We start from the raw sequence: 26,481 nt of genomic DNA, 5'->3' as shown, positions 1-26,481 counted from the left end.
TTACTATGTTTATGTAACTGGAAATCTGTGTTTCTTTATTGTATCTCCATTTCACTGTAAAAAGTCCATGTCCCTATTGTACTTCATTCTGACAATTTTCCACTATCTACACACCCTTTAAAAATAAACTCATGTATTATACGAATTGTTTTTGGAGTATGTGTATGAATGTAGCTACATTTACCGAACAAAGTAGTTGATCCATTTGAGATACACTGAATGTGAATACACAGTTTTAAAGAATGAGAGACGATTCACCTGCCTAAAAAAAAAACTTCTTTGTACGATGATTAATACAACGTTGAAAGGCTACTAATTAACAGAAACACTGATGTGAACATTTCTCATAAATGCAGAGATATGATGCAACAAGTGAAGTATCATTAGATTAACATTCAGCAATGCTGTTTCTTTGATGTAACTACACATTCTATATTTACAATAACTTGTCTGTCAGGAGCGGAAAACTAATAACATCACAAACAGCTTAGTCAGCACCGTGTGATGTATTTAAGTACTATTTAATAATATTGTAACCGTAACATAGTATATTCCACATAGATGAAATAGTAAAACTGTCATTTCAGGGCTTATAGGATGTTGTTGTTGTTGTGGTCTTCAGTTCTGAGACTGGTTTGATGCAGCTCTCCATGCTACTCTATCCTGTGCAAGCTTTTTCATCTCCCAGTACCTACTGCAACCTACATCCTTCTGAATCTGCTTAGTGTATTCATCTCTTGGTCTCCCTCTACGATTTTTACCCTCCACGCTGCCCTCCAATACTAAATTGGTGATCCCTTGATGCCTCAGAACATGTCCTACCAACCGATCCCTTCTTCTGGTCAAGTTGTGCCACAAACTTCTCTTCTCCCCAATCCTATTCAATACTTCCTCATTAGTTATGTGATCTACCCATCTAATCTTCAGCATTCTTCTGTAGCACCACATTTCGAAAGCTTCTATTCTCTTCTTGTCCAAACTATTTATCGTCCATGTTTCACTTCCATACATGGCTACACTCCATACGAATACTTTCAGAAATGACTTCCTGACACTTATATCTATACTGGATGTTAACAAATTTCTCTTCTTCAGAAACGCTTTCCTTGCCACTGCCAGCCTACATTTTATATCCTCTCTACTTCGACCATCATCAGTTATTTTGCTCCCCAAATAGCAAAACTCCTTTACTACTTTAAGTGCCTCATTTCCTAATCTAATTCCCTCAGCATCACCCGACTTAATTAGACTACATTCCATTATCCTTGTTTTGCTTTTGTTGATGTTCATCTTATATCCTCCTTTCAAGACACTGTCCATTCCATTCAACTGCTCTTCCAAGTCCTTTGCTGTCTCTGACAGAATTACAATGTCATCGGCGAACCTCAAAGTTTTTATTTCTTCTCCATGAATTTTAATACCTACTCCGAATTTTTCTTTTGTTTCCTTTACTGCTTGCTCAATATACAGATTGAACAACATCGGGGAGAGGCTACAACCCTGTCTTACTCCCTTCCCAACCACTGCTTCCCTTTCATGTCCCTCGACTCTTATAACTGCCATCTGGTTTCTGTACAAATTGTAAATAGCCTTTCGCTCCCTGTATTTTACCCCTGCCACCTTTAGAATTTGAAAGAGAGTATTCCAGTCAACATTGTCAAAAGCTTTCTCTAAGTCTACAAATGCTAGAAACGTAGGTTTGCCTTTCCTTAATCTTTCTTCTAAGATAAGTCGTAAGGTCAGTATTGCCTCACGTGTTCCAGTGTTTCTACGGAATCCAAACTGATCTTCCCCGAGGTTGGCTTCTACTAGTTTTTCCATTCGTCTGTAAAGAATTCGTGTTAGTATTTTGCAGCTGTGACTTATTAAGCTGATAGTTCGGTAATTTTCACATCTGTCAACACCTGCTTTCTTTGGGATTGGAATTATTATATTCTTCTTGAAGTCTGAGGGTATTTCGCCTGTTTCTTATAGGATAATTAAAGTAATTACATATGAATGGTGTGGAGCATAGTAGTTTGATGATACAGTATGAATGGCAATGGTAAGGAAAGCGTTTCTGAAGAAGAGAAATTTATTTACATCGCGTACAGATTTAAGTGTCAGGAAGGTTTTTCTGAAAGTATTTGTATGGAGTGTAGCCATGTATGGAAATGAAACATGGACTATAAATAGTTTAGACAAGAAAAGAGTAGAGGCTTTCGAAATGTGGTGCTACAGAAGACTGCTCAAGATTAGATGGGTAGATCACGTAACTAATGAGGTACTGAATAGGATTGGGGAGATGAGGAATTTGAGGCACAACTTGACTAAAAGAAGGGATCCTATGGTAGGACATGTTCTGAGGCATCAAGCGATCACCAATTTAGTACTGGAGGGCAGCATGGAGGGTAAAAATCGTAAAGGGAGACCTAGAGACAAATAGACTAAGCAGATTCAGAAGGATGTAGGTTGCAGTAGGTACTTCGAGATGAAGAAGCTTGCACAGCACAGGGTAGCATGGAGAGCTGCATCAAACCAGTCTTTGGACTGAAGACCACAACACATGAAAGGAATCATGAAGACCATGTAAAATGATGTGTTATACGTACATTAGACATTAATTTTAAGGATGTTTTATTTGTTTATTAATATTTGCACAAAGAAGTAAGACTAACGATTTGCATTGGGAATTTCTACTCCGACAGATGAAATGCCATCAGTAGTGCCACATGCCCTCCCTCTCTGAGGTTTTGTGAAGAGACCTAGGTTTTAGACTAGAACATTGGTTCATAATCAGATTATCATGAATTGGATGGATGACAACTGGTAACTTACATTTCTCAACTGAAGTCGAAATTTTTTTCGAGCTGCAGTATTCAGATCGGCCACCTCCCTATCGATTCCACTGCAATAGCGACATTACTTGTGGAGTCTGTGATGTCTCCGATCACACTTCATTTTCATTTCCAGTGCTTATGGTGAGGGCATCTGTTAGTTCGCACAATTTATTGCATATGGAGAGATGTGCCAAATGGAGAAAGTCGGCTGTTCCCAACGCACAGATGCTGCAGTTAACCATCCTTCGCGTCCCCTATAAGCTGTTGGTTGGGGGACTTTGATTCGGTAACAACGCAAGCGTGAATAGGCCTGCATTACCGTCTACACATAACATGAAAGTTTAGACACCAAATTAAGAACACTGTCTTAGCCTCATGTGGAGCCATCTCCATTAGCAATCTACCAAAGTCTCTTAATGCATTAACATTTAATTAAATTTCATGTATGTTTTTGGAATACGTTGCACATAATAAGAGGCAAGTCATTACCTATCAGTGGATCAAAAGGGGTCAAGTTTGAGCGATTTTATCTGAGCTCAACTAATTGGTAATTTTCAAGAAGCGGTGCACATCGAAACCGCTGCCTCACTACGAGCGATATGTTGCGAAGGCTCGACTCTCGAGATATTGACAAGAGAGACGACAAAAGACGAACTCATTGAAAACAGATAGTCATTAAAAAGAGTGAGTATTCGCAATTTTTTCACTCAGTGAAATAAATAATATCGTTTACTTTACTCATCAGATATATCGTCGTCGTGCACAATACTGTGTCTGGTGTAGGCACCAATCATTTTTTGCTGTATCCATGATACACGTTTTACACATCTTTTAGGAAAATTGGGAGAGTCTAGCAGGAGAGAGATTTACCAGATAGTCGTAAGTTGTGAAAATATAAAAACAGAAATATTTACTCTCATACCACGTTTTACTACTCTTGCGCGACGTTCCATTGTCAAAGCAGAAAACAATATCCGTATTAACCGCATCGAGAGTCGACTGTTCGATATATATCGCTCGCAAGCAGGCCACGACTTTAATGGCAGCGTTTCTTGGAAATTGCCAACGGATTTAATTAGTCTGCGCCTCAACTTCGATGTGTATTTCGGAATTGTCGTGTACGTATGCCAGTTTGATAATGAAGTGATTACTTTGGAGACGGTATAAAACACTGCAAAACAAAACAAAAAATAAACAGAAGAAAAATTCCTGAGATTTTTGCACTATCCATATCTGCCACTGTCACCAAGTCCCCCTTCAAACCCACGCGAAGTAGTGCACATATTTAAAACACTATTGTCTCCAATGACGGTGCAAGTCTGGGGTTTTTTGAGAGGAAACTGAACACTGTAGGTTACATCACATCAAATAAACCATTCTGTTGCCGTTCCTGCAACACCAGGGAGATAGTCTCGCCTCGTAGGACAATGTCTGAGCACACACACTACTAGCGTTACTGAACGTGCTCTGCAATATGTTCGTCAGTGTCACTCTCCAGGACAATGACTAGAACTGGCCCCTCTGTAGTCCATGTGGGGCATTATTAGTCGGCGTCTGGTCCCATCTACTTTATCCATGACTCCACCTGACCATTCGCGTCAACAGGTGGAAGTAACGGTATAGCCGACTCGTCTTGCTATCGTCACTATGCAATACTGCAGGACTTCGTTGTAGCCAGAGGAGGCTACACAAGGTAATGGAATTATAGTCGAAGACAATCTCTTGATAGATTTATGGCGCTGAGATTTGTGTGGGATCCAGTGTAAAATTTTATAATATGAAAAGAAAATTTATCCTGTGCTATTGTTGCTGTAAGCGTAAATTTTTAATTTATTTTCAACTGGGTTGAAAGTAAACAGAAACAGTTATGAAGAGCTGCTTAACACAGACTCCCTTCTCACGTTACACACTGATGCAGCTACTGAACCTCTAATAATTATGTGTGCCCTTATAACAACACGCGCAATGTGAGTAGTAATAGCAAACAGTGTCAGTTGATCTCTCGAATTTTTGACAGGGAATTTTGCAGTCTACAGAGAAGTGCTATCGTGGGAAAATTACTACGTATTGCCTGTATATTTACATATATGTCCTAGTTCTTGCAGTACACAGCTAGGTATAATCATGTGCAGCTGTGACATAAGGTGCAAAATACTACTTAAACATCAGTATAATGTTAGCATCGAACGGTGCTTCAGCACGAGGAATCCTTACCATGCTTAATCTGAGTCTATGCTAGCGTAATTTGGAAACTAGATGTGAATGTCAGCGACAATTTGAAACTGTCAAATTGATAGAGAATAGAAGACCACTGTTCAATAAATTTCTGTGTTTTAGTAAAAAAGAAATACATTTCATGAGACCCATCGCAAAGGCAGAATCATTGGCATGAATATTCTTTAGTTCCCCCACGTGCGAAGGGTGTTGATTCCGCAACTGCGTATTCAATTAATGAAAAGCGATTGGAGCGGCTTTTCATTAACCTGCATAGTTTTATAAAACTGCAGCTATTTTGTATGTCCTTTTAACTTTTTCGTAATTTTTTCAAAGCCACCGTTAAAACAGTATTTCACGTGATGAGAAGTTAATCTAGACACCTGCGTTTCTTAAGGGAGAGAAAATTTGGTTACACAACAAGAAGTTATTCCAACATCGTTTCAAAAACGTGAGATATGAGAAATGACCATTATTGCTCCTAGATCACGGAGTAGAAAAATCTTCGGACCTTGGTAGGAATTCCGATACGTTCTGTCGTATGTGGTCGAGGCTACTCCAAGAAGACGCTGTTGATTGTAGGTTAGCGCAACATTCTTGGTATCTCTGTACATCTCAGTCATACCCATCCATTTGACCGTACGTGAATTATTCAGTTGAATTATTCAATCTTCCTTCAACACTACGCCCGTTGTTAACTTTTCTGTTGCTCTTTCGTATGACAGCATCCGAAAACAAGCGAATAGATGTAATTCGCAGAAAGTCTGAGTCAGGCAATATTCAGCATTTGTCATTCGCGTCATAGTTCTATGTGTGCCGAAATTCCGCGTAGGCAGCGTCCGTTTGCAAGTGGGTTTGCGTCATTGCCTGGCACGGTATGTATGATCGATTCTGAATCGACAGACTCCTACGGTCGCTCTGTTGTGGTCTGCTGAAGAACGGCCGTTTGTCACGCTTTACTGTCGCTAGAAATGTGTTTGCCCACGCCATATAGCAATGTTCCGTACTGTATATAGGACAGAGCTGTGAACGCTTATCGTTGCCAGCGGCGAACATGGGAAATAGGCTCGTCAAACGCAGTCCATTTGCAAGACTTGATAAACCAGAAGTTCCTGTCTATCACTGGTAACGCACAGATGAGAAATGGTCGGAAACGTATCTTTACAACAGATTGCTCTATCACAGACTACTTTGGACTTGACCTATTCGTATAGCTTTAAATCGAAATAGGCTGGCGTGAAAGACAGGGAGGTGAAAGAGATTCGTGCCAGATTACCGACTGTAGGTCAGGTACACCAGGCAGCCCGAGTATGGCTTTTGGGCGGTTTTCCACACTCGTGTAGCCAAATTCTAGGTTGGTTCTCAGCCTTCGGCTCAGAAACGCAACACAGAAAAATAGTTAAAATTCGGAAACAAATAAAATGAAATTTATACGATACATAGAAACATGAGGAACAATTTAGCATCAGTTTCAATATAACCAGAACACGCAATTGATATTGACTAGTAGCAAGTGTACCCAATGTCTTCTGTCGTGAAATCTTTAAACTGTATAACCGTTCACTGTTGTTCTTCTACCAACTGAAAATGCCGGAAGGCTCCGGGGTTTGAAAGCTTCCAATATTGTTGCACTTTCAATTCAAGATGTTTTTCTTTCGTACTATTAAGCGTCAGAGACAGATAGAATACAGAAAGTGTTTGCATGTATCTGAACGTTACCTACCTGACAGCAAAATAATATGTACAAATCCCATACAAAGTACGCTCTCAGTTCATTACGTTATAGGTGAGAGGTACCTAGTGTATAGTCGCAGCATTAGTGTGTTTGGAGATTAAAAACTACAGTTTTAGTATAGCTTTGAATTTTATTTGTAGTCAATCGTGATTAGTTATCTCGAACTAACCGCCTTCCATGAAACTGTTATTTGTTGCTGACTCCTATCCTAGCTCAGATACCGCCTACTCTCTTGCTAAACTCACCAAAAAGTGCTATTCAAAATTGCAAGACCAATGCTATTACGAATTAAGTAAATGACGTGGAATTGGACATAAATCAAGAACCAAAGAAAAACGTATTCTGTTGACGGCGAAGAAAATAATCGCTCACATATACTGAGATTTCATGCCTTATAACATTACAAATTAAGTCCAATCATGCAACAGTAATTGGTTTGGTTTTAGCTACTTAGATGTCCTCTAAAATGGCCGCCATGTTAATAACATAGCCTCACAGGTTTTCCCATTCTCCTCTGTCATACTGTAAGGAGCAGTGAAATGAAAACGAGACATACTGTAGAACGAGCATGGCGCGGACGTTGGTAACGCAGTTTCGTGTATGTCAGCTGGGTGTCTCACACCTGTTGGGTCAAATTAAAACAGGTGATAGTGGGTCCACAACCGATTATATTGAGATAGAGAACCAGTGGTCTGAAAGTCATATTTATCGTGTTATGGACACACACAGCGTACACCGAATGACAACGTAGCTCATGGTAATCAAAATCTACATCTCCATGGATTCTCTGCAAATCACACTGAAGTGCCTTCATAATAATTGTCTATTATTCCACTCTCGAACAACTCGCGGAGAAAACGAACACCTATATCTTTCCGTGCGAGCTGTGATTTTCCTTATGTTTTTGTGATGATCGTTTCCCCCTATGTAGGTCGGTGTCAACAAAATATTTTCGCATTCGGAGGAGAAAGTTAGTGACTGAAATTTCGTGAGAAGATCCCGCCGCAACGAGAAACGCCTTTGTTTAAATGATGTCCACCACAAATTCTGCATCATGTCCGTGACACTCTCTGCCCTATTTCTCGATAACACAAGACGTGCTGTTCTTCTTTGAACTTTCTCGATGTGCACCGTTAATCCTGTCTGGCAAGGATCCGACACTGCGCAGCAGTACTCCAAAAAAGGACGGACAAGCGTAGTGTAGGCAATCTCTTTAATAGATCTTTGCATCTTCTAAGTGTTCTGCCAACAAATCGCAGTGTTTGGTTCGCCTTCCCCACAATATTTTCTGTGTGTTCTTTCCAATTCAAGTTGTTCAAATGACGACCGCTAGTCTCAGTGCATGCACGGCAACGGCGCAAGTAGTTCTGCCGCACTCTCTCAGAGATCCCTGGTATATTTGTATCAAGAGAGAGACAGCATGAGCCCTTGGTGGTCTGGGGTGTACGCTGTTCACACCCTGCCCATGTTCTTGCGTACAACAGACATCCGGGATCTTTGCGGGAGTGCGGCACAAATACATGCACTGAGAGTGGCGGCCACCCATTTGAAGGATTGAGGGATTGACAGTAACTAACCTTATAGTTAGTCCCTCATGCTCATCAAGCAGAAGACAGTTTTGTGCCATAATCTGTAATCATAGAAAAAGGCAAATAATAGAAAACTGTAATAGAAAATGACTAACATATTCTCTTTTTGATTTAAACAACACTCATTTTATCATAAATATCATGCCACTAAAAAAATAGTCTATTTTCAAGCAAAATATTCTTTTTGATCATTTCAACATGTTCTTACATATTGCTATTACTTGTATAAACATTCATAATTAAACCATAAGTATCAAAACAGACAGTATAATGTAAGTCAATATCCTTCTTAATGCCTTTGCTTGTAACATGTGAGAGTTAACATGTCAAATCACAACACCTTCAAACATGTAAATTTCCTGTTTTCCTTTATTTTTGTTAGGAGTTTCACCGTTACACTACGACCTCTTCCGGACCCCTGACCGACGTGTGGGAAGAATCCCACCTCTTGTACAATCGAAAGAGGGGCCACCATACAGTCACTGGTATCCGTAGACTTCTCTATAACACAGCGATCTCTTCGATTATCACTTGTAGACTCAGCATTCAACATTCTGGCGGTTACACTGGTTATTAATGTACCAGCAATTCAATGGATTACCTCGCGCTTATATTAACCTGTGATCTTGCAATTTTAATCACTTACATACACTCCTGGAAATTGAAATAAGAACACCGTGAATTCATTGTCCCAGGAAGGGGAAACTTTATTGACACATTCCTGGGGTCAGATACATCACATGATCACACTGACAGAACCACAGGCACATAGACACAGGCAACAGAGCATGCACAATGTCGGCACTAGTACAGTGTATATCCACCTTTCGCAGCAATGCAGGCTGCTATTCTCCCATGGAGACGATCGTAGAGATGCTGGATGTAGTCCTGTGGAACGGCTTGCCATGCCATTTCCACCTGGCGCCTCAGTTGGACCAGCGTTCGTGCTGGACGTGCAGACCGCGTGAGACGACGCTTCATCCAGTCCCAAACATGCTCGATGGGGGACAGATCCGGAGATCTTGCTGGCCAGGGTAGTTGACTTACACCTTCTAGAGCACGTTGGGTGGCACGGGATACATGCGGACGTGCATTGTCCTGTTGGAACAGCAAGTTCCCTTGCCGGTCTAGGAATGGTAGAACGATGGGTTCGATGACGGTTTGGATGTACCGTGCACTATTCAGTCTCCCCTCGACGATCACCAGTGGTGTACGGCCAGTGTATGAGATCGCTCCCCACACCATGATGCCGGGTGTTGGCCCTGTGTGCCTCGGTCGTATGCAGTCCTGATTGTGGCGCTCACCTGCACGGCGCCAAACACGCATACGACCATCATTGGCACCAAGGCAGAAGCGACTCTCATCGCTGAAGACGACACATCTCCATTCGTCCCTCCATTCACGCCTGTCGCGACACCACTGGAGGCGGGCTGCACGATGTTGGGGCGTGAGCGGAAGACGGCCTAACGGTGTGCGGGACCGTAGCCCAGCGTCATGGAGACGGTTGCGAATGGTCCTCGCCGATACCCCAGGAGCAACAGTGTCCCTAATTTGCTGGGAAGTGGCGGTGCGGTCCCCTACGGCACTGCGTAGGATCCTACGGTCTTGGCGTGCATCCGTGCGTCGCTGCGGTCCGGTCCCAGGTCGACGGGCACGTGCACCTTCCGCCGACTACTGGCGACAACATCGATGTACTGTGGAGACCTCACGCCCCACGTGTTGAGCAATTCGGCGGTACGTCCACCCGGCCTCCCGCATGCCCACTATACGCCCTCGCTCAAAGTCCGTCAACTGCACATACGGTTCACGTCCACGCTGTCGCGGCATGCTACCAGTGTTAAAGACTGCGATGGAGCTCCGTATGCCACGGCAAACTGGCTGACACTGACGGCGGCGGTGCACAAATGCTGCGCAGTTAGCGCCATTCGACGGCCAACACCGCGGTTCCTGGTGTGTCCGCTGTGCCGTGCGTGTGATCATTGCTTGTACAGCCCTCTCGCAGTGTCCGGAGCAAGTATGGTGGGTCTGACACACCGGTGTCAATGTGTTCTTTTTTCCATTTCCAGGAGTGTATTTTACCTAGATAAATACATGCCCAAAATTTATTACTCTACATTAATTATCTTTTGGTATTACCATTTTTCCGTCGATGTATTAAGTGCAGAGAATACAAACAGTGAACATTATATGACTATGTAACTGCAATCTCTCCCTGTCCTTCCTAGTTGATACGCTCCAAACCCTGACCTTCTTTTGTTTTATCACACTTCTCTCCCACAATTCAGGGCATCGTTTCTTCTTTATAAATCCATGTAAATCGTCTCCGGATTCGTCTGACGGTTCTATCACCGAAGTCATTTCGAAATATCACAGCTGTTTACTCCATCCCGCTACAGTGTTGCCATCACGCCCGGAGTTCTTTCGTGCAGTGTAGGGACTTGTCTCTGTTCAGGTCCTCTTTCTGCACGAAACGAAATTTCAGCACTCGGTTTGATAGGAAAAAAAACACTCAACAAACCCCATTTTAGAACCAACAGATCTGGAATCGTGTGAAAATAACAACTACAGTAATAACTCATACACCCCAAAAATCATGACAAGTCCCGTTTTTTATCTGAACGCCTTAGTTACTACGAGCTACGTTGTTCGTATGCGGCGTACACTGTGTATGTCCATAACACAATAAATATCCGTTGCCGGCAATTGGTTCCCTATCTCAATATAATCGTTTGTGGACGCCACTACCAACGGTTTCAGTTTGACCAAAAAAGTTTGAGTTGCCCTGCAGAAGTGCCTTCTATTTGGACTCACCTGGGAACAGCGCGAACGTTCACCATTGTACTAATTGTTTGTTAGATGTGTCTGAGCTGAGGTCAACGACTCGTGTGTACATCCAGCGTCACTATGGAGTCCGGGAAAGAGGAACATGGAGATATAGTACGGTTTTTGTTTGCAGAAGGAGTGTCAGGAAGTGAAATTCGTGCCCGAATGTCTGCTGTATATGGCGAACACAGTATGTCATTTGCGCGTGTTTTTTGCGTGGATTGAACGTTTTCGAGGAAGTCGGGTGTCACTGAAAGACAGCAGTCAACCATGACAGGCTCATCGTGTCATTACCTCTTCTTTCGTTGTTGTGGTGGATGCTGCCGTCAGAAATGACCGCCAGCGGACGGTGTAAGACATTTAGCTCATTTTGGGCATCATTCGCGGTACTGCTCACATTATCATGACAGAAGATCTGATGTTCCGGAACGTCAATGCGCAGTGGGTTCACCACGGCCTGACGGGAAGTTGAACAGAATATCGATAACGCTGAAGTACCTGGAATGGTATGACGATGAAGATTATCGTTTCCTGCTCCGTACTGTCGCGGTAGGTGAAACATGGTGTTACCATTTTGAGCCGCAGAGAAAGCGTCAGAGCCAGATATGGAAGCGCGTGGATTAACCCCCACCGAAAAAATCCAAGGCCGTGCACGCTAGCTCCAAGAGAGTCATGATGACCTTTTTGTTTGACTGCAAGCCCCAGCTACTCTTTGACTTTCTGGAACATAGTGCCACAATTAACGCACAGCGGTACGTGGACAATTTGCAAAAATTGAAGCGCGCCATCAAGTTCAGACGCCCAGGATTGTTAATGGACGGCATCATTCTGTTGCAGGTTATTGCCTGTCCACATGTTGCCAAGGCTGTTCAGACTGCGCTGCAGAAGTTTCGATGGAAAGCCCTTACACATCCTGCATACAGTCCCGATCTCTCCCCATGCGATTTCCATATTTTTGGAGCTCTGAAGATAAACGTTCCTTACCGTCGATTTCGTTCGGACGAAAAGGTGCACTCCTGGGTACAATCATGGTTCCATAGCCAACGGTAATCATTTTTGCATGAAGGCATTGACCTTCTTGTCTCATATTGGCATACATGTGTTAACAGTTAAGGTGAAGTAGTAAACAGCTTACTTACTTAATTTATTCCCTCGATCTGTTTTTCATTTGTCTCACCCTTAGTCTTGACTTTAAATTTGTTTTATCCACCTGTGTTAGTTTTAGAAAGGCGATTCGACAAGTATGGACCACCCTTTGCATTGGAGGGAGCAATATATTTCTTGAGAACACAGCGTCGATTCACGGTAGCGTCAATGATTTTTGCGTCTTAGGAGGACTGGCTTTGGGTGTTCTTTGCGTTGTGGTGACAGTGGAGGACCTAAATGAAGGCCTCAGGTTTGGTACACTGTACTGTAATGACCAACAGAGCGGTGAGCTAACCACATGTTACTCTTTGCTGACGTTCAGTAACACCCACAGACATCAGCCCGCAGCACGTGTTCCACAAGGCCTGATTTTGAGACTGACGCTTTCCAAGACGCGCAGTGCTTTTGTTGTAACGTCTCACACTGGAGTTTGATGAAGTTCTCTCTGTCGCTTCCACGCTAGCTAACCAAACCCCTGACTAAGCTTTCAGCTCCTCTTTAAATCTTATACACCACTTCCGTTAACCCATCTTGGTAAGAGTCCCAACCGGCGAACAATACACAAGAATTGAAACTATCTAGCAAATGAAAGATACATGCCGGATCCGAAATCGATATTGGAACCTTGCCTTTCACGGACAAATCACTTACCGACTGAACATCCAGGCACGAATCACAATCCGCCCTTTCAGCATCAATTCTGCCAGTCCTTTGTACTACTCTGTAAACTTCACGGAAGCCGTTCTGTATACTTTGCTCTCCTAGCGCTCCTAGAGGAAGGAGTGCTAGACCAGTAAAGTATACAGGAGATGTTGTACTTGTTTATGTTAATTGTCAGCAGCTAGTCGTTGTAACCCACAGGCTGGGCTTTCAACAGTTGCAGCCATGCCGAGACAGAACACGGAAGGGGCTGTTGTCAAAGCCGCTGGGACACCTGCCGTCCCCATCACCGGCCATATGCGAGAGAAAACCGAGAGGAACGAGTGGCTCGTATAGCGTTATATGGTGGTGGCTGCGGCAAAAAGCGGGCGCACAGCTGGTAGCCGCCTTGCCTCGGTTCTGATTCCCGGAGCCGCGAGTCGCTGACCGGTCAGCCCGGATTGGAGAGAAGCCCTGCGCCAACTGGTTCCCGCGCGATCGCCAGCTCGTCTGCAGGTGGCAGCCGCTGTAATGGACACGTCTCCTGCGGCTTGCGGGCGGGTCGGGAGCCACTCCGTCATCAGACCAGACCCGTCTAGCTCGCAGTGCCGTCCGTGTCTAAGGAATCTGGGGTGTGTTAGGATATGCTCGTTTTCGTAATGGAAGACTTTGCCGGGGCGAAACAGTTCTTGGGTGCTGATTAATTTTACGCCAGCTCAGTCTTCTCGCAGCACCTACTTAACCGAGGTCGTTATCCAGCGTCATTGCAGCGACACGCGGGTTTGTGGTAACAGATTCGAATCCAGGGTGAAGCTTTCACCTCCTTTGATTTGTGATCGCATCCTTAACTCAACGGTTTGGCCGTCCGCATGCCAGGCGTAGGACACAGCTTCGATTCACGGTAGCGTCAGTGAGTTTTACGTCTTAGGAGGACTGGCTTTGGGTGTACTTTGCGTTGTGGTGACAGTGGAGGACCTAAATTTAGGCCTCAGGTTTGGTAAACTGTACTGTAATGACTAACAGAGCGGTGTGCTAACCACATGTTACTCTTTGCTGACGTCCAGTAACACCCACAGACATCAGTCCGCAGCACGTGTTCCAGAGGCCTGATTGCGGATTTACGTTATAATAGCTGTGTGGCCACCAAGGATAATGAAGGGGGTGACGCACTGTGCCTTGATTACCAAATGAATGGACAGTGTCGCACAGAAATCCTACACCTCTCAACTGTTCCTTGTATCATAAGGCCTAAACCACAGTTAATGCTGGTCCTTCCAACATTCGTCGCCTGCTTGGTGCTATTCAAGATCGAGAGGTATGTGCCATCAACAAGTTTCATCCCATCCATTTCTTTCATTTTGGCAATTCTCCGTAGCAGTACAACCACAGCCGCACACTACACAGTAATTCATCTCAGACATCCCAACGACTTCTCACAACGCTCAAGGAAGGGTAAATATCCTACCTTGATAATGTAGTGTGTTTCAGAAACATCCATATTCAAATTCTAGGTTGCAAGTATTAAATTGGCAGCGACTGAGTTCATCCATTGCCGTCCAGGTAGCGAAAACTGCAGGACAGCCTCGTGACTCGGGTTTTGAATTATTATTTATTGCCGCTGCTGTTGTACAACACATATAGAAATTTTGTGGAAGCACTTTTAACCTGCTCTTGTGTGATCATTGTACAGAAAACTTATACAAATAGAATTTCTCGACGTCCTAAGAAAAAAGAATTATTTTTTCAAGCTATTTACACTTCTTTTATGCTAATAATATTACTGTAAAACTGTCGTGTCTGTCTGTTTGTCTGTCGGGACACGCTGATATCCAAAACCACTTGACGAATTTTCAGGGGTTTTCACAAGTGACATAAGTTTAGCCTGGAGCACCGTATAGGCTTCATTTCATCAAAATCGAATCACAAAAAAAATATAACTTAAAGTTTTATAAACGTGAAAGTGTATTTGTCTCTTACCATTTCACGACTAAAGCGCTGAACGGATTTTCTTTAAATGTGGCAAAGAGATAGCTTGAACGACGAGGAAGAACATAGCCTACTTTAGAAAGTGTATAGTACAAAATATTTAATGATTTGTAGAATATTACGCGAATTACGGAAATATATTTACTCTTTGAAAAAGCTATTCATTCTTTGGCTTTTGAGTTACATCATATTTGTGAAAATGCTTTTATTGATTGATGTGGTGTACATAATACGATTCTCCAACATAATGAATAGAATGGTTATGCAATCCTTAACGTGTTTAATCCACACTTCTACACTGCAATATAATACGTGCGAAAGTAACTCTGTTACGTTTTCATGACTAAACCGCTGAATCAATTTCCGTGACACTTGTTGTGAAGACAGCTTGAACCCTGAGAAAGAACGTAGGTTACTTTATAAAGTAAAAATAAATAAATAAATAAAGTCGACACTTAAACGTCTGAAATACGGCATGGAGCACTTTTGTTTTACATCAGTGAACACAAACCATGTTAAACAATTACTAAATTTGTTGCATAATGTGCACTCTGTATAATGTATAGCTACTTCAGCAGCACAATACATAGATGCGAACACGTGCCCATTCACGTCCGCATGCGCCGCAACGCTGTATGCATTAAACGTCGTCGTGTGTTGGGGTAGTTGGAAGGGTGGGGAGGGGTGCATCATGGTACACGTACGCGAACAGGCAGACGTGTGACGTGCTGACGGTATTGCGGGTAAAATAGATTACTTACTTACCGTTACTCATCATAGCTACCGTTAACAGCTAGTAATGATTCAAAACATGTTCAAATATGTGTGAAACATTATGGGACTTAACTGCTAGGGTCATCAGTTCCTAAGCTTACACACTACTTAACCTAAATTATCCTAAGGACAAACACACACCCATGCCCGAAGGAGGACTCGAACCTCCGCCGGGAGCAGCCGCACAGTCCATGACTGCAGCGCCTGAGACCGCTCGGCTAATCCCGCCTGGCTAGAAATGATTATTTTCCTTGTTTCCCACAACATGGTGCATGTATATTCTGACTGGCAACCCTTTCGGAGCTTGCATGACTGGCTTGTTATAAATGTAGGATCCAAGTCCGTATTCCAAAAGCTACCTTACGATGTGCAGTGGAGGATCGCCATTCCTACCACCCGCCCAGCCATACCTTTCTTCTAGCGTCTCACATTGGAAGTAGTTTGGTGATTGTAGTGCGCCTCCGTAGCTGACAAGGAGCACATTGAATGCGAGGTCGCAAGTTAAATCTTTAATAAGGCTCATTTGAAACTGATGTGTTAATAATTATGACAGAAAAAATATTTGCTGCTAAAGACTCACCACGTGCATCAGGAGGGTAACAGAAAAATGAGTGTCGTGGAGGTACAGAGATCAAATTTCTATGGGGAGTATGTATTATACTCCACAATATGGACATCGTCGACATTCAAGAAATGTTCAAAACAAAGCATTAACTTGCACCATGAGTACAGAGTATTAAATGGGGCGCCGCAGTGACACAAAGGATCGTACGATCAAGATGGAAGGCAAACTCTTCGGGAGTTACAAACCGTGCAGAATGTTCGGCTAGGTATCCACTCTTAAAGGTTGCATACAGAATCATACTGGTGTAATAGGGTGAAGAGAACTGATGAAATGTGATGGCATGCAAGCGAATGCGAAACAGTCTGTCGTGGGGCTTAACGTGAAAATGGCTATCCTTTAAGGCGTAACTGCAGATAGTGCAATAATATGTTTTATAGTCACAGAAAAAACAAGCATCCCGAGGCTGAATTCGTCCAGTGGTTCCAGTTGGCATGAATTGTAATGTCACACACATTTCAGGGGGGATAATATGTTATAAAGGAGTATGGTTTTTATATTCAAATCAGGAATCAAGCGATAGCAAGTTATTTTGACCAGCTATTGGAAAAAAACAGTGCTCATACCGTAGTTATAGTTCTCTTACGCTCATTTTCCCACTCTTGCTTGCTGTGACGTAAATACTCCGTACTGCCCCTGCAAGATCACGCACGCGAGAAAGAATCGTAGGGAGCAGAGCACCTCCAACTTCTCGCAGCATAATAAATAACTTTCCAGCCAATTTATCATACAGATTAACGGTCGGCATAATTGTATGCGAATGCGTTAAGGCATTGATGTAAGTGGATCCTGATACGACTCTCTTGGTACCTCTAATTTCTAGGATTCCTTTCATATGCATTTCCTTGTCAAATCCCGACTGGTCGGAGTTGAAAACAAATTCCTTACTGAACAATGGGATAAGTTTTTTTATCTCCTCTACAAATATTCGGGCCGATTCTGCAGTTTGCTGTGCATCGTCAAGTTGACACTTCGTTGGAAATTTCGTTGTCTTACGTTTACCGTGTCTGTAGCACTGTTTGAAGTTCTGCAAACATCCACTGCTTCCTTTGAAATCACTTTAATGTATGCCGCGCACAATGTAGTGTGCATAACGTAGTAGGTCATTATCTTACACATCCTGTAAATTGTATCGAGTATCCTTGAAACGCGCAAACACCAGTTTTTGTAGCAAGTGTACCTTGTCCTACACGGTCACAAAGCTGCGGAATTTTTAGAAATCTGTTCATAACTTTTTTTTTACTATGCTGCGGATGATCTTCCATGTACGGAATTACGTTTAGTACTCGTTCTCTGGAAACGATTGTCCTTTACTACGTTTCACTGAAAATGGAATTTATGGCTCCCTAGCCGACAGGATGATGAACTACATGCCTCAACAACTGTTTCAGTATCACTTTCACTTGCTAAGCACGAATTGTTATCATTGTTCTACTCATGTACATTGTCCGCACAGTCAAGCGTTTACGACACCACACATTATACTGACACATCTTGCAGAAACGCTAATATTCCATCTGCCGCTTGTCTCTCACTCTGCGAAATTGCTTGGGTCCCATCTGACGAAATATCAACTTCGGTAACTGTCGTTGTAGATATAATGCAATGTTTGCTTTGTTTATCGTTGCCATTGCTCTGCTTTATATCAACACCACTAGCACTGCAGCACAGATGTGGGGTGCCCGTCGACTGATCTGTTCAGTTACGCTCCGTAGCCACATACTGTGCGGAACCATTGGATACCTGCAGTTCTGCCCCCTGTTGCCATTAGTAGCCAATACTGTGGTTGCAAGGTAGACAATATGCGGCGCGTCGAGTGCCTTAAACATCATTGGTCTCTTGCAGCCTCGCACTCAAGAGGTTCTATGTGAGTGGTCGGTGCGTGTAACTGGCAGGTTTAATTCCTGGTACTGCCAGAGGTTTTTCCTTTGTCGGAGGACTCAAAAGGAGTTCTCTCAGCCTCGTGATGATAACTGAAGCAATAGCTATCGAGAAGTAACGGACCAAGGTGTGGAAAGCTAACGTCGGCCGAGAGCTCGGTGTACTGGGAATTGTAAAGGATGGCAAGGCAGCCGTTCGGCATTGTGAGGTCCTTTGGATCTGATCGTGGAGTTAGTTTATTTAGTGGGTGGGTGTAATGAGACCTTTTTTATTGTGCATGTGCTATTGCTGGGAAAAAGAAATGGTTGAAACATGTTTCTTTCGAGAAGCGCCAAGGCGACTGGTTGTAGTGACTACTGCACAGTGAGTCAATACGAAACAAACATTTATTTTATTGGCAGCACAAGTACGATCACAGGCGATACAAGTAATCCAATAACAGTAAATCCAAAGCAGAGTCCAGCTGAACACTCAGGTAGTTCGTGCACAGAGTACTAGATGATGATTTTAACGATGCAGCAGATGAACAGAAGTTCTAAAGCTTGGGCAGCTGCCTAAATAAACCGCCGTAGTTCATGTGTAAACCGATGGCGACCTGTGTGCATCGGCGCGTGCAGTCTTACTGGCAGACTCGCGACAGGGGTGCAAATGTTGTTCCTGGTGGTTGGCTGCGTGACGAACGCCACGGAATAGCGGGCGAGCCTCGATGACGTAGCATGCTGTGGTCCAGTTTCCTGCTGAGTGAACCAGCAGGTCAGATGCGCAAACAGACAACCTGCATTCTGTGACGAAACCGATTGTTTTCTGATGCGTGCCTCAGTGAAATATCTGCCTCCATTGATTCGTGTAGTTAGCAAAACAATGAATGATAATGCACTTTATTTCATGCGTTCGATTAGAGGTGACTAATGGTTTGTTCTGAGACACAGATCAAATCCCACTAATCAAAGTCCCATCCGTGACTTGTCAGTTTCTTAGAATATTAATGATGTTCTCTGAGTAATGACGCATACTTCAAGAATATGGATAATACTCATAGTACTTTGCACAAGAGTTTTTAGTAACAGAACAGCAAAGTTAAGTTCTGGATTCACAAATAAATGGAAGGTTCATTAGCACAACACAGCAGCGGCCTAGTGCCAACGCTCACACAAATCCACACAGAAGAGGCCACATTTCGGCGAGGTCCAACGATGACACTGGCTGCTCCCCGTAGTGACAACTTGCGGCAGGTAGATGGGCGTCGAGGAACTGGAGGCTCGATGGTTCCTAAGTGTGTTCGGCGCCTGGCCCAGAGAGCCCACTAGGACTGGGCTGGCCTGACACTGCCTGGGCGCAGGCCTAAGTGCCGTGGAGGCGCCAGGATATTGTTGGACCTATTTTTGGTGACGTGGCCCTGCAGAGGCAAGTAAGACCATGAAGCCACCAACTCCTCGTGGCGCTGTAGCTTCCGCCTGCCGGCCAGGCAAGCACGTGAAACTTTCTGTCGTCTGCAAAGGTGACCAGTGGGCTTGCTGTGTATGCCACCTGCTGGACGCTGGTGTGAGACTGGTTGCAATATGAGAGGGTGAAAAGCCTCAACATACCAGAAGTGATATAATTAGCTATTCGCCGGAAATAAGTGGAGCTGACCAGTGTAATTTTTCCAGTAAGCTTATATCTTGTTGCAATTGTGATGAACGGCATATCAAGATGATAACACATTCATTAACATCCAATATGATCAAACAGCAAACATCGTTGTTCTACAAATACGGAGAAACTATCTGTAAATAATGCCTCATGGGCAATACAACACAGAGCAACAAAACACGTGTGTGGCAGACGGTACTTTTTGTACTACAGTCACTTCCTCCTTTTCTGTTCCAGTCGTGATTGATCCGTGGGAAGAACGATTGTCGGTAAGCCTCCATGTGAACTGGAATCTCCCTGATTTTACCTTCTTGGTGTTTCCATGAGACATACGTAGATGGTTGCAATAGATTGGTTGACCTTTCAGGGGACATAAGCTCTCGGGATTTTAACAGTAAACCACCCCATGTCGCACGATGCGTCTCATGTAGCGCCTGTCACTGGAGTTGGCTGAGCACCTCAGCGACACTTTAACTCTACTAATACAACCTGCTTTACTCTTTCAGTTCTCTCTGACCTATCTGATACGGCTTCCAGACTGATGAGCAATAGCAAGTAATGGTCGAAGGAGAATTTTGGAAGCTACCTCTTTCGTGGGTGGACTACATTTCCTGAGTATTCTTCCAATGAATATCTGTCTGGCATCTGCCTTAGTGCGCCTATTTTTTTTGTTTTTTTTGTGTTTTTTTTTAAAGGTGGTTCCAGTGTAAATCGCTCCGTGCCCATACGTCTAGACATTTAATGGATGTTAATGCCAACAGCGATTGTTCAGCGATCGTATAGCCATACTGTAATGGTTCTTTCTACCTATTTATGCGCAATATGATATATTTGTTTATTTTGAGGGTTCACTGCCAATCCCTGCACAAATCTTCTGCAGGTCAGTTTGCATTTCACTACAGTTCTGTAGTATTGTAGCTTCTCTGTGTGCAACAGCATCTCCCACGAAAAACCTCATGTAACTTCCTACGTTATCCAGTTCGTTTAAAAAATGTTATCTGTAGTTTGAGAGGTGGTAGTTTTGACCAAAACAAGACAAAAATATGCAACAAACATGGACTCTAAAATGCGTACCTTAAGAGCTGTGAGTATTGGTTCATATTCCCTGCTGTGAAATTATCTACAGTTTTGTGCATATATTCGATGCCCGTTCTTGAAACCGAAATGGCCGCCTTTTTTTTCCACACTCTAGAAACGCTCGCTTTGCTCCTCCAGCGACCTACGGTACACTACTAGTAGAGGAGCAAGTTTGTTCACAAGCTCTATTTAGAATCGCGCAGGTGTCCCATCAGGGCTAGCGACCTTTCCCCTGTTGAGCGATTTCAGTTGCTTTTCTGTCCCGTTTTCACTTATTACAATATCTGTTATTTTGAAGTTCGGACGACGTTTTACAGGAGGAACTGCAGTCAAACAATTTTGGGGAAATGAGGTTAGTATTTTCACCTTCTTTCACCTTCCGTTTCGATGCCATTATGCTCACAGTGTGTCGAGAGAGTTGACTTTGATCCGTTTACTGGTTTAACGTAAGATCAAAATCACTTAGGATTTTCTGGCAGATCGAGTGATGAGATTTCAGTTCCTAACTCGTTTCACGCATGGTCTCCATCCACTAATACTGACTTCGTTAGAGAGGTGGGAACAGGTAATGCACTCAGAAATATTGTCGAAAATGGTCGTTTTGATGGTCCAGGTATTATGGTGTGAGGAATCATAATGTAGCACCGGCGTACGTACCTCCAAATCTTTAAATGCGGTACACTCAGCGGTCAACCTTATTATTACACTGACCTTCTGTATGTTGGTCTCTTCAGGGGTACATTCGCTCATGACTTTATTGTTCTGGATGACAATGTGCGACTGCATCGAACAGCGCAGGTGAAGAAGCTCTTGGAACGAGAGGATATTTGGTGAATGGACTGGCCTGCCCATTCCCCCAACCTACATCCCATCGATCACATGATGGACGCGTTAGGGAGATGTATTGCAGAACGTCCACATGCACTAATGTCCGTCGAGCAGTTGTTAACAGCGTTGGTGGAGTAATTGAACTGTCTATCACAAAACCCCCTACCAACCTTGTGGTCAGCGTGGGAGGACACTGGTGAGCATGTGTTGCTGTCCATGGTCATAACACACCCTATTAAAAAAAACGTGTCCCGCCTTTTTAATGTGCAGGAGAACATCATGAATCGCGGTAACTTCAGTGTAATTATTGTATTTGAATAGAAGTGTCATTTCTGTTTGTCCCATTGCGTATTTCTTTCAGTTATCTTCTGTTCTGTATTGTAATTGCTCTTTTTATTATGGTCCAAGTTTCATCTAGCTATGTTACATGGTAGTGAAACATGATGCTTTAACGGATCATTTGCTGGCCTCGACTATCGGCGAGTGCTGGCTGCTATAATGAGCGACAGAGCCGGATGCACAGTGACTGTAACACTGCGGTTAATCTGCAGCCGTAAGAAGACGACTGGATTCCACTAACCTGGCTAACGCGTGGTGGCCTGTCCCGACTAGATGACCTTCAAAGAAGTGTTTCCCAACACAGAAAGGCTGGTGTTTCCTAGTACCCTCTGGGGAGCAAACTTCTGAAAGGGCCGACAGGCAGCAGCACTTTACGGTAGTACTGTGAACATGAGCAAGAAGTGGCCAAACACAGCGCCTTTCTGTTCTGGAGGTTGAATGGCCAAAACATCGGCATTTGAAAAGAATGTCGTGGAGGTATGAGCAGCTCGCTAACCCGAGGAGTCGGTCGGTGCCGCCGGTAGTGTGCAGGAGACAGTGTTATATATTTAAAGCACAGGTTATTTCCTGTATTCTGCGAAAAGAGTATATTATTTACGATCGAGTGGTAGAAATTATATTAACCTCCGATAGGGAATTTTGTATTTAATGGGTTTGGTATATATGCGTTATCATAGTGCAAGATGGGGCTAGAGATTCTGAGATTTGAAAGGAATTGTTATTTTATTGCAAACTGTGTTACAGAATTAACAAAAATTGATCAGCGAATAAACGTTCTTATATACACTACATGACAAAATAGTGAACACCCAGAAGATATGATCGGATGTCAGTGTAACTCTGCACGCGTACACACTACCGGCCGTTAAGTAAATGTTAGCATTGTAAGTCTCTGTGAAACGGTTACATTAGTGTTGTTCGTGTTCAGTGTTGTTAACAGGCCTGTTAGAGTATATGAGGGGCGGGAACAGTATAGATGTTGAGTGATCGCTGTGAAGGACATGGAGATGCTACGTTCTCCTGTGACACAGAGTTTTGTCTCCATTTGGCCGGCTGGTTGAATCGTGCAATATGTAGATATGTGGGGCACTCAGTTTTACACTGTATGGGAACGTAATAGCAAACATACTCTTTGTCAAGGTTCTGGTCGGCCACTTCTGACCATCACAAGTGAGGATCGCTATATTGTGCGTTAAGCACATCGTAACCCCTGTACCTGCCATAAGTGAACAAGTAATAGACACCCTCAAACAATCTATCCCATCACTGACCATTGGTCGGAAATCAGCAGCAGCCAGATAAGGGAATTACCGTCCATACGTCGTCTGCCGTTAACGCCACAACAAAAACGGCTGCGTTGGAATGGTGCCGTGATCGCGAAGCATGAACTGCAGATGAACAGCGTCTTATCGTATTAAGCCATGAATCGCTGGTCTTCACCACCGCGGATGACGGTCATCATTGATTATGGTGGATACCTGGGGAGAGGTGCCATTATTTCAATGTTTAGAAGAGGCACAACGGTGTTAATCAGGTTGCCATGGTGTGGGTAGCCATCGAGTATGACTTCAGATCAGTCCTAACAGTGATTGAGGGAACTTTGATGGCACCACGGTACGTCACAGTCAATCTCTGTCCTCATACGTTACCTCTCATGCGACAGTATCGTAGTGCTGTTTTTCAACAGGATAATGCTCGAAAACACAAGGCAGGTGTCCCTGTGAACTGTCCGCGTGATGTTGAGGTACTCCCTTGGCCAGAAAGATCCTCAGATCTCTCATTGATAGAACGTATGTTGGACCAGCTCGGACGTCAACTCCGTCCCAGTGTCAGTATCAATGATACCAAGGATCAGTAACAACATTTGTTAGCCATTTTACCTCACGAGAGGATACAATGGCTTTATGGCATCCTTCACTACCGAATCAGTGAATGCAGCCAGGACAGAGGGCTCGTGCTGCAATGTTCTTTGTAAATTTGATTAGATTTTTTAATCATAGAAATAACATCGAATACGCTCATAACCCGTGAAGTTTAATTTCGTTTCCTCCTCCCCTTCTGGGTGCTTCACTTTTTTTTTGGTTTTGTTTTGTAAAACTCTTGAAACAATATTTCTTGTTACTGAGGCACAGGGGCACCTTGCCTTATGAGTACATCAGGTGAGTCAGCAAATGCTTTTTGTTAGTGCTGCAGGTAGCATAATGATGAAGTGTTGTCCTATCTGGCAGGTATTTACAACGCTACAGAACTTTCATCTTGGGTGTCTTTGTTGGTTTCACTGATGTACTGTCAGATGCGAGACTTGTCAGACTACTTGACGTTTTGTTTTTCAGAACCTTCAAGTTCGTTCCATTGTATGTAATTTGTTTATACTGGAATCAAGCAGATGAAAAAACAATCCGTGACACCATGTTTACTATTTCGATTTGTCTAACAGAATTTCTTCACCTCCTCAAGTTTCTCTACATTGTTCGTGTTGGCACTATAGTCCTTAGGGCTGCACAAAACACTTTATGCTGCATTCTTTCCTCACCATGGTGGAAATTTGACGGCGGTATGAAAATTTGACGAGACATGAGCTGACTTTTATCCTTTCATTTTAAAAATAAGATATCTTTCCCACTGGCGTGTCAAACAATATCATCCCTATTAAAATTCTTACTAGTTTTCAATTCTGGCAAGCATATCCTGTTTGGCTGAAATTTCTCACAACCGTTGATAAATCTTTCTCGCATTTGCGCCGAGGACTTGTAGTTGTGAAGCAGTTACCGAAGTACAGGTGACAAAAATTGTTATCAAGTTCAGGAGAAAGACTGAAAATTATGAACTCTTCAAAAGATTTCTAAATTGTATCACCTACTATTCCTATTTTTTCACAAAGCATCCTCACTTTATATCCCGGCTTTATAGAGATCTTTCTCTTATTGTTTTATAACAATTCACCTTCTTAATTTTATTATACTCTTCTGTGGCTAAGTTAACAGCATTTTACTTGCATTGCAGGAGGACTGTTGAGCATTGGTCTCATTTTGTATAACGTACCGTAGCTATGCACCTGTTATTCAGTCACGGAGCACATAATAAAATTTTAAATCGTGTAATATCGTCAGTTGTGGCTCTTCTGCAACTTATAGAAGGCATTTGACAGTACCAGTCATGCTGTTCTGTTAGAGAAGTTAAGTTTTTATCTGATACATGGTTCAGTGTATGCCATGTTTACTTCTTATTTCGGAAACACGCCGTTAGGGTAATAAAAGAGGGACACCACGTTACCTGCATTCGCACAAATCACAATTGGCGTTCTGAAGTGTTCGAATACGAACCTGTTGCTGTTTTTGCTCTATTTTAATTATCTACGATTTCATATTCCTGACATACTATAGGTTGGAACACCCCCAACAGAAACAGAAAAAACTGTTTCAGTATACAATCGCACTTTTATTTTGCCTACTCTCCCACCTACTTTGGAAGCGAGCTTGATGACTGCGTCCCAGAGGATGACCTGATGATGGTACTTGTACCGAGAACTGTAGTCAGTGGCAAAAAAGGTCCAGCTGTAAACTGAAACAAATATTTTTTGTGATTGAACATTTCATTGGAATCAGGAGACGAATTAATCCTTTTCTCCAAATGGTAAAATCATTATTGGTAGGCCAAGCCAATAAATATCAACAAGGAAACTACACTTCCCAGGTTTATTAATGTGACCTCCTGTAAAAAGCCTGAATAATCACCTTCTGCAACGCGAGATGTGTAGGAAGAGAGTAAATGGGGTTCTGGAAGGTACCGACAGGGATGTGAAGCCATGCCTACTCTAGCGCCGTGGCCAGCTACGCTAGGTTTCTCTGTTGACGAGCCATGGCGCGAACAGCTCGATCGAGGTGGTCCCAGAAATTCTCGATTGGGTTTAAATCCGAGGATTATGGTGGCCTCGGGTGTACGATAAACTCACCCTGGTGCTCTTAGAGAGGGACGTTTACAGCGGGCTGTGTGACATGGTGCTTGCTGGAAGATGTCGTCGTGCCATTGTGCCTCCCGAAATGAAGAGATCATCCCATGAAAACATTCCACAAAGACTATAACGCTCCCTCCTGGTTGCATGGTGTCCGCTTTCAGACGCTTCTCGCCGCACACGCCAACGGCCAAATGTCCGATGAAGCATAAAACGTAATTTATCTGAAAAGGCTACCTGTCATCTATCAATGGACGTCTATTTGCGGTAACGGCTTGAAACTTCCAGCCTTAGAGGCCGATGAACTGCACTCAGTACGGGTGTTTGAACCAGATGCCTGTTGCGGAGGCCCATATTCTGCAACGTTCGACGAACAGTCATTGAGGAGACACTGTTTCTAACCAATTTGTTCATCTGGGCCGTCA

At 43.4% G+C, this 26,481-nt stretch overlaps 1 protein-coding gene across 5 annotated transcripts in view; it reads left to right on the top strand.

Annotated features, from left to right (window-relative positions):
• The window catches only part of LOC124721924 (carbohydrate sulfotransferase 5-like), a 544,973-nt gene that overhangs the window by 393,386 nt on the left and 125,106 nt on the right, over nt 1-26,481 (top strand). The window contains exon 1 of one of the 5 annotated variants that reach the window (XM_047247077.1): nt 13,563-14,280. The exons of the other annotated variants lie outside the window; for them this stretch is intronic. Coding sequence (XP_047103033.1) covers nt 14,153-14,280 — 128 coding nt within the window. The 5' untranslated portion in view covers nt 13,563-14,152. Of the gene's footprint in view, nt 1-13,562; nt 14,281-26,481 lie in introns of those variants that run through there. 5 annotated transcript variants of the gene reach the window in all.

This window comes from Schistocerca piceifrons, chromosome X (genome assembly GCF_021461385.2).
Source record: "Schistocerca piceifrons isolate TAMUIC-IGC-003096 chromosome X, iqSchPice1.1, whole genome shotgun sequence".
NCBI classification, from domain to species: domain Eukaryota; kingdom Metazoa; phylum Arthropoda; class Insecta; order Orthoptera; family Acrididae; genus Schistocerca; species Schistocerca piceifrons.
Note: the sequence above shows the minus strand (reverse complement) of the source record. Positions and strands in the feature narration are given on the sequence as shown.